The sequence below is a fragment of the Ailuropoda melanoleuca genome, chromosome 8, assembly GCF_002007445.2.
Source record: "Ailuropoda melanoleuca isolate Jingjing chromosome 8, ASM200744v2, whole genome shotgun sequence".
NCBI classification, from domain to species: domain Eukaryota; kingdom Metazoa; phylum Chordata; class Mammalia; order Carnivora; family Ursidae; genus Ailuropoda; species Ailuropoda melanoleuca.
In genome coordinates, this window is record NC_048225.1 from 19,040,148 (window position 1) to 19,049,638 (window position 9,491).

A 9,491-nucleotide genomic window follows, 5' to 3' on the forward strand; every position below is an offset into this window, starting at 1 on the left:
AATGAGACATGTTTGACTAAATAAGTAAAATGACACGCTGCATTTTTTGTATACTCTCCTGAAGTCAGGTGATGACTCTGAACTCAGTTCTGCATCAAGAGGACATGTACATGTATTTCTGCACATGAAGAGACTGTATAAGTACAAATGGTATCAGAATAACTTGATATTTTATTGATTGGTTGGATATAGTATTTGTTTATTTGACACGCCATTTCGAGTTCTTCTCTTTTACATTGATTGTGTGGTTATATGATGGTCAATGCTTTTCAAGATCTCTACTCAGAATGTCTAAAAAACCTGGGGCACCTGAATGGCTCAGTTGGTTAAGCATCTGCCTTCAGCTCAGTCCACGTTCCCAGGGTCCTGGAATCCAGTCCTGCATTGGGCTCCCTGCTGAGCAGGGAGCCTGCTTCTCCCTCTACCCCTCCCCCTCCCTTCTCTCTCTCACTCTCTCAAATAAATGAAATCTTTAAAAACAAAAGGTTAACAGCGAAAATATATTAATCACTTAAATTTTTATAACTAGAAAGAGCTTATACATTATCATTTTCAACATTATCATCTTTTTAAAAAGGGGGCTTACTTTCAGCCAAATGCTGAAAGTAAGAAAGCATATTAATGAATGAATCTTTCCTTAGCTTTAAACAATATCCTTGGGGTGGGCCAGCAATCCAAGATGATAAAGGATTTTTTTTAATGAGAGATTTTGAAGTTCACAGATAGAAATACATACTTCTGAAATGTATCACCATACATATGCACGCACACACACACACACACACACACACACATAGTTTTTTTTAGTACATTTCAAGGATGAAGCAAATAGTCATATGTGGTTGTACCACCTTGTTGTTAATTTACCAGGTTAACATTTCTTAAGTGGAGCAGAGGATACCAGATGGTGAGCTGCAGTTCAACAGACCACAACAGGAATTATGATAGAGTTTATTACTCACAGGCCCTGGAGGCGGTACCTGGCATGCCTGGGTGGGTGGAGGGGGGTGCCCTTGGACGAAGAGTACAGACAGAGAGGCAGGACCTCAAATTCGGGGTCTTAAAATGACACTAAGATGTGCTGTCACAGTCTGGAGACCAGAAATCCAAAACCAGTTCCAATGGGCCTAAACAGGTGTCAGTGGGCTGTGCCAGAGGCTCTAGGAAGCAAGAACCCATTTCCTTGCTTTTTCCACCTTCTAGAAGTGTGTTCCTTGGCTCATGGCCTGTTGCTTCAACTTCAGGTCAGCAGATTAGCAATTTCGAATCTTTCTCTGCTCCCATTATTACGTTACTATCTCTTATGTGGTCAAATATCCCTCTATGTCTCTCACATTACACTTGTGATTATAATTAGGACCCATCTAGATAATCAGGATAATCTCCCTCTCTCAAGATCTTTAATTTAATCACATCTACAAAATCCCTTTGCTGTATATACCTCATTTTTTTACTTTCATTCATGGTTTCAGGAGTTAGGATCTGGATATTGGGAGGGGCCATTATTCAGCCTACACCAAGATATATGGAGAAAAATAGTAATATGTGAGATCATATGACCTCAGATCATATGACCTCAGAGAACAAGGGAAGAGGGCACCTGCCTTGGTTCCTTAAGGTTTTCTAATTCCTGATTCTTGGCCCTGGCAGGTCTTCCTGTTCCTTATCTTCTGGGAGTCTGAGTGGCGTTCTTAATTATTATTGTCACAAATATGCATTTTGCTTAAGCTGGCTTGATTGATTTTCTGCTTCTATTTTCTCCTAACCAAAGGAATTCTAGAATGTTTTATTTTTCCTGCCTATGATTGCCACATTGGCTGGCTGCCACAGTGGATTAACCTAGACTCGTGGTCAGTTATGGCATAAAGATAGTGGTTTTCCTTTCAAACCAATGGCCTCTCACAGTCTATGCTGATTGTATTCTGGTCTGCCCTGATCTGCAGGTCTGCCAGACTGTTAGGGCAGGCAGGGAATGCTCTGGTTTCAGAAAAAGTGGATCACTTCCAGGTTAACTGATTCCCTCTTAAGTTTCTTCCCATTCCACGCTTCCTGGTACAGTGAGGTACTAAAGGAGACTGGAATCTGCATCCTCAAAACTTGTGCCCCTCTCCAGGAGTATAGTTTGGGGCAAGATGCTTAACCTCTGGGAACCTCAGTTTTCTCATCCGTAAAATGGAGATAATAATATCAGCTTCTCAAGGTTGCTAAGGGGATGAAGTGAGGTATATATACATGTATTGTTTAAGTACACTGTACAAACCTGGGATATTCTTCTTCCTGGTTTCTATTATTCTCTTTAGTATTTAGCTGTTGGGTTAAAGGTAGTCACCTCAAACACCTGAGATGAACCAGTTAGAAGAGCTCACTTTTAGTTACCTGTGCTTGTATTTCTTAGAACATTCTGGTTAAGTTTATAATAACAGAGAGGAAAAGGAAAAGCGCCAACTGTGTTTTCCACTTTACCGATGAGAAAACTGAAGTTCAGACAGGCTAAGAGTCATGTGATAAAAAAGCAAAACACCCAAGCTTAAAATTCAGGTTTTCTGACCTCAGTTGAGTATTTTCCATTAATTCATCATATTCTGTGTGTGAGACAGTCCAATAATAGTGTTTAAAATGTATTATTTTCTCTATCCTTGAATTGCCTACTCTGGACCTTGACTATAATATCTTGTATCTGATATGACATGAAGCCTTTTTATATCTTCCCACAAATCTTTAACTATATGGTCTTCAAGCATGCTTTCCTCTACATGGAGTCCAAGGGTTGAACATACTCATTATTAGTAAACAAACTTTCAAGTTTTTCTGTGCAATAAGGTTCAAGTTCTCTTGTGCCATAAGGGCATAATTTTGTTGATTGCTTCTCTCAAAACTTCTTTTACCTTTTCATTCCTTAGGCTATAAATGAAGGGGTTCAGAAGAGGGGTCACCATTGTGGTGAGGACAGCTGTCACTTTGTCAAAGTCCAGCGAGTGGCTCTGGCTGGGCCTCACGTACATGAAGATGTTGCTCCCGTAGGCGATGGACACAACCGTGATGTGAGAAGCACAGGTGGAAAAGGCCTTCTGACGGCCTTGGGCAGAGGGGATGCACAGGATGGTAGAGATGATGTAGGTGTAGGACACAATGGTGAATACCAGCGAGGTCAGGAGGACAAGAGAGGATAAGGAGAAAGTTTATCATCTCAATGAAATGAGTGTCAATGCAGGCCACTTGTAGCAAAGGGGCAATGTCACAGAAGAAATGACTAATTTCTCTATAACAGTAAGGCAGTCTAGACACCACAATAGTTGGGCACAACACTGAAAAGAAGGCCCCTACCCAGCAGCCCAGAACCAGCAGGAGACAGACCCTGCTGTTCATGATGATGGTATAGCGTAGGGGGTTACAGATGGCCACGTAGCGGTCAAAGGACATCACCGCCAGGAGGAGAAACTCTACTGTCCCCAAGAAAAAAAAGAAGTATGTTTGGGTGATGCAACCAGCAAAAGATATGGTCTTCTTGTCTTCTAGGAGACAAGCTAACAGCTTTGGGGTAACTGAGGTAGTGTATGAAATGTCCAAAAATGACAAATTACTGAGGAAGAAGTACATTGGGGTTTGGAGGCGATTATCAGCCCAGATTAAGGAAATGATGACAGTATTTCCCATTAGAGTTAGCATGTAAGTAAACAGGAGGACCACAAAGAGGGAGATCTGAAGCTTCCAGATAACAGGGAAGGCAGTCAGGGTAAATTCAGTCACTGTGGTCTGATTTTGCATATCCATCGCATGCAAAACCTACTGGGCAGCACGTCTCTGGAAAAAAAAAGTTATAGAGATGAAAATCAGCTAAAATAAGTTTTCAACTCTCAATGTCAGTGCTAAACATAAGTAGTAAAAGCTTTGGATGTAGAGTCAAGAGTGATTTCATGCTGATTTCACTCGCTTTAATAAGTGTAGGACCATGGGCAAATTACATGACTTCTTCTAACCTTGGGATTCTCATATTTAAAATTTTTGGTTGAAAGAAATTACCTCTAAGGTCCCATTGAACTCTGGTCTTTATGATGGTTTTTCTCTTTGACCCAGTGCTCCTTCCCTTTCTCTTACATTCTTCCTAATCTCCTATTTTCCCAGCTAAATTCTGTGCCTGAGAAGAGAGAATACTTAACTAAGAATCCAAACAGTCAAGTTGCAAAAGGAGAAAGGGAATGTTAATAAAAGTTGAGTTCCTTTTCTCTGAGTTATTTCAAGCCTTCCTGCTCCACATAAAAAAGCAGAAACCCCAAGATGGGTCAAGAGAGTCCAATGAAAGGGAACCTGACCTGCGTTTGTCTCTCCTCACTTCCGTTATTGGGATTGTGTGAGTCTCAATGTGATATCTGGTTGAACCCACGTTGTCTGAATGTAATAGGAATTGATCTCTCATGAGGCTGTTTCTCATAGTTTGTTCTTACTTCTTATACTGATCAAGAGTTTTTGATGTCTACACTGTAACGGAGCAAGTAAGTGCATGATGTATGGTTCATAATTTGCATAACCTGTTTCAGACATTTGAAAAACGTCTTTTGGGAAAATGATCGGTGTGTTCCTTCTTTGTTCCTTACAATATCATGTGGAGGGCAGGGTCCTCAAGAACAACAAAACTTTTCCCTCCCATTTCCCAACTGGGCATTTTTACAGGTCCTCTTAAATAGGTCCCTTATTCCTTATATTCTTTTTTCCCTTATACTGTATATTCTTTTCAGCAATTTGAACATCAAATTGCTAATAATAGTACAAAAGAGTGGCTGCAGCTGGATGGTGTTTGAAATGCTCATCTTGGAATACTGCTCAGCTACGGTGAACAGCTACTGCATGTTTGTATAATTCAGTTGAAGCTCTGTCCTTGGTGTTTTATTTTGTGGCTAATCCTTTAGTTTCATGTTCAAATGACCAGTTTATGAACCTGAGCTAGGATCCCTCTAGGTTTGGAGCCCACCGAGTTCCTCCTGAAAGGAAGGCATTTTCTTCAGTTTCTCTGTCTGGGAAAAGTAACTCCCAGCAGCCTTTTTTGCCTTAAAGATTTTTTTTTTCTTCCTGAATGGATTTCCATTTGAAAAGTTCGCTGGGCTTTTTCTGGTCCTTGTAGTTGCCATTACTTGTGTTTCCCATTCATTTATTCCAAAAATAAATTGCTTTTAAGTTATCGAAGGACTTCAAAAGGCCTGATCTATTGAAATAGGGTCTTGTACCAGTCGGTTTTCTTCCCCATAAATATTGTGATACTCATCCCTCCCCCCACTGCTCCTGCACCTGGGTAATAAACTTCCAGATTGATTACCACAACACAAAAGGCATAACCATACCTGGGTGGACACANCAAAAGGCATAACCATACCTGGGTGGACACATGTTAATGTTGCTGAGGTCTAACATAAAAACAGAATAGAGCATGGTATGTGGACAAGTGGAAATGCTTTGAAATTCCCTCTCCTTTCCCCCTCCCACCTTCCTTACTGACCACACTGGAGAGGAGCAGGTGTTAAGGCAGACGAAGGTGGGTTCTCATGCAGCTGCCTCTCATCTATTCCACTGTTCCTTCCGCTTACTAGCCAATTGTTTCCCACCCTCCCTGAAGTCCTCCATTTTCCTTCCTGGATATTTAGTCTTCGATGACCCTGATAAGAGCTTGATTCCCCTCTGGTGTTGTGAAGTTAGATAGGCTGGGATCTGCAAAAGCACTGTGCCATTTTTGAAACAAGTCCTGGGATGGTCGAACACAAACGGAGTTGCTGTTTGCCATGGTTGTCATGTGGTCCTAGATGAATGGAAAAAATGGCATCGAGAGCTTTCTGTTCTGCTGTATTTGGGTCAAATAAACTCTGAGAAGAGCCAAAGATGTAGCATTGCTCTCCTTGGGGAGTCTCTCAACTTCGTGATTGTGGAGAAGAAGCTGGCTTTGTGCTGGTCTTCTCTGGACGACCTCTGTGCCCTTCCAGCCCTTCCTGTCTAGGGGGAAAGGTTCTGGTTGAGGACAATCTGCGTCTAAGAATGTAATTATAACCTTGCCAAGTTGGGGCTTTCATTCTGGGGGAAGATTGTTCTTCATTACCATTTGTGGATCCTTAAAAAGTGGCATTAAACTGCACATCGGTACCTGTCAAGATTCCAGATTTAGTCAGAACAATGTGGACTAATGGAAAAATCACAGTAGATTTGGGATCAGAGAACCCGCAGTTTTTTTCTCATTTGGCCGCTGTAGCTTTGGATCTTTAAGGAGACTCCTAAGCATCGTGTCTTAAGTGTTTTCTAAAATGAGGCTAATGACAGGGACAGATTGAGGTCCTCAGCGAGGGCCTATGTATACAGTGATGTATGGATACTTGGCGTTCAGTGCATGTTTGCTAAGAACATCGGGATGGGGAAGGAGGAACAGAAAAGGACTGAGATGTGGTGGGGGGTGGGGATGAGAGATCATTTGGGATCTTTGCTGCTGTCAGTAAAATGTGGCAAAGTTTAATTGCAAGCCGAGTACATTAGAGACTTTCATTTACATACTTACGGTAAAGCTATCATACTTGGCAGCTGCCTTCACTTTAATTTGGGGGAGAGCAGTAATTACACTTTAATTCAGAAAATATACATGTAAACAAATTTACTGAGACTCAGACTGCTTAGCATATAAATACGGATAATTGTGTAAAAGCATACTTACATCATACTGATTGTAGCCCCCTGGGTATTTTCTCTATCTGAGTATGTGAGGAAACTCGAACCTTGGGTATGTTTTTCCTGCTGCATTCCCGCTGTTATTCTTTCAATACTGTGATTGCTTCAGTGTTGAATTCTGTGTAATCTTGGTCCTAGTCTGAGACTTTTCCCCATGTGGCAGCTGATCCCCTTTCAAAACCACACCGAACGGTTATTCAGTGCTTGCTGGAGTAGCCCATCCTTCTTCCTCTGAATGAAAAATTGTCCTTTTTCATAACCTCTGTGTATTTTTCTCAGTTCTTCTTCGTACATCCACAGAAAAAGTGAAGTCTTGACTTACACTCGGAATAAGTCCAAGTGTTCCATAATCTCTTCATCTTTCACATGACACACGCAGTGTATCTCAACCTGAGAACATTCCTCGGAGTTGCAAGTCCTGTGTATCGTGGAGCACATTTTTGTCCAGAAGGGCAGATGGCGAGGATTGCTGGTGAGTGGAGAAGTCACACGCAGCTGAACCTAGAGCAGGTCATCTGACTTCTATTGTGGATCTCTGGCAAAAGTGGCCGAATGCTTCCCAAATCACAGCTGGGTTTTTTCTGTCTTGGTTGCAGGAATGCCACTTCCTGTCTATTCAGTGAATTTCGATTTCTTCTGTGGGTCCGTCTGACATCTCTCTAAACGGTCACCATTCCTTAGGTCAGCCCTGCTCCTTCATCAGAATCCTGTCACTTGATTTCACATGTCACCACCTTTATTTACTCTCTCCAGAAAATAACACTACCCTACCTCTGCTAAAGTGCTTATGGTGGGATGAACTCCGAAATTTAATGAGATTTTGTGTTTACCTTCAGAGATTTGGTTTGTGGTGGCACCTGGGACTATGGCAGAAGAAAAGGTTAATGCTTATTATTGCAATCACAGAACATCCGAATGGAAGGAACTAATCATAGTTATAAAGTTAGGGTCCCCTGGTACAATCTCTTGGTTGTTTATATTATTTATTTAAAGAGAACAAAGAGAATTGCTTTAACGCTACAAGGAACTAGAAACTTGAACTTAAAACGTTTTTTTTTCCTGTAATAAAAGGAAAACATGAAATGGTCATGATGTACTGAAATAAGCTTTAAGCTGTTTTCCAAAAAGAGATTATTTACATAGATTTATATGTCTGTGTGCATATTTTAATTCCATTTTATTGATGTATGATATACACATGATGGACAATTTAAGTGGGCAGTTGTTTGAGTTTTGACACACGTGTCCCGTCACAGAGCCACTGGCAGCACTATGGTCATTTAGAATATTTCCATCATCTTAGAAACCATTGTGCCCTTTCGCAGGAGATGCTCTCCCCTCCCCACCTCAGCCTCTGATAACCACTGACTTGTTTTCTGTCAGAGTAATTTGCATTTTCAAGATTTCTATATAAATGCAGGCTTACTTCATGTAGTTTTTTTTCTTTTTTTAAAGATTTTATTTATTTATTTGACAGAGATAGAGACAGCCAGCGAGAGAGGGAACACAAGCAGGGGGAGTGGGAGAGGAAGAAGCAGGCTCCTTGCGGAGAAGCCTGATGTGGGGCTTGATCCCAGAACGCTGGGATCACGCCCTGAGCCGAAGGCAGACGCTTAACGACTGCGCCACCCAGGAGACCCAACTTCAGGTAGTCTTTTGTGTTTGTTTTCTTTTACTTAATCAGGTATTTGGAGATTAATCCAAGTGTTTCTGTGCTCGCTTCTGGTGAGCATAGTAGCACTTATAAACTTCTTGAGTCACTATGTTGTACACCTATGGTAATGTCACACTGTGTATCAACTGTGCTTCAGTTAAAACAACGTCACCTAAAATATCAGTCAGATGAGCCAGACTTATCCATTTGGAATATTTCCTTTCAGCCTCTGAGAGATTGTAAAGTGTAAAATAAGAATAAACTAAGAATTTTTGAAAATCCCTTTTCTGATTATTTATGTATTTACCCTTAAGGCTTGCCTTTGTAAGACTTTCACTTCTCATTTGAACATCATTTCCCCTCCTCCAGACGTCTGCTGTGTAAGGTGAACGGAATGGAATCTTCTTAAAGCAAATACGACCATCCTATACATTTAAATACTTGTCTGAAATCAGTTACTGCTGCTTGGATCCAATCTTTACCAGGATGTCAAACACATAGGCATAAATAGAAAAAAATCTATTAACATATAAATAATTTCAACTTAGCCTTTTAGTGTATAGGATATAAGATTGTGTTTAAAGAACTGTTCTCCAATGAGAGACTATGGACTATGAGAAACAAACTGAGTGCCTCAGAGGGGAGGGGGATGGGGGAATGGGATAGAACGGTGATGGGTAGTAAGGAGGGCACGTATTGCATGGTGCACTGGGTGTTATATGTTACTAATGAAACATTGAACTTTACATCGGAAAACGGGGATGTACTGAATGGTGACTAACATAATATAATAGAAAATCATTAAAAAAAAATAAAGAACTGTTCTCCAAGAGATTTGGGGTGGTTGTCTGACAATCTGCTCTCTCATAAACCAATGAGTGGTGAACAGTGGAGAGAAAGCATAACATGAAAAAGACATTACAAAAGTAGTAACTGATTTTGTTTTTTTTCTTTCTTTTTTTTCTTTCTTTTGATTCTGTCATCAATGCTGGACTTTTTTTTTTTTAATGATTTTTTATTATATTATGTTAGTCACCATACATTACATCCCCGGCTTCTGATGTAAAGCTCGATGATTCATTAGTTGCGTATAACACCCAGTGCACCATGCAATTACGTGCCCTCCTTACTACCCATCACC

The 9,491-nt window shown here is 40.8% G+C and overlaps 1 protein-coding gene across 1 annotated transcript; it reads right to left on the reverse strand.

Moving 5' to 3' along the window:
- Positions 1 to 2,822: 2,822 nt before the first annotated feature.
- Positions 2,823 to 3,765, reverse strand: LOC100466212 (olfactory receptor 6M1-like). Its single transcript, XM_011217739.3, is given in 2 exon segments — positions 2,823 to 3,170; positions 3,172 to 3,765. Coding segments are annotated over 2 exon segments (942 nt in total).
- Between the last annotated feature and the right edge of the window lie 5,726 nt (positions 3,766 to 9,491).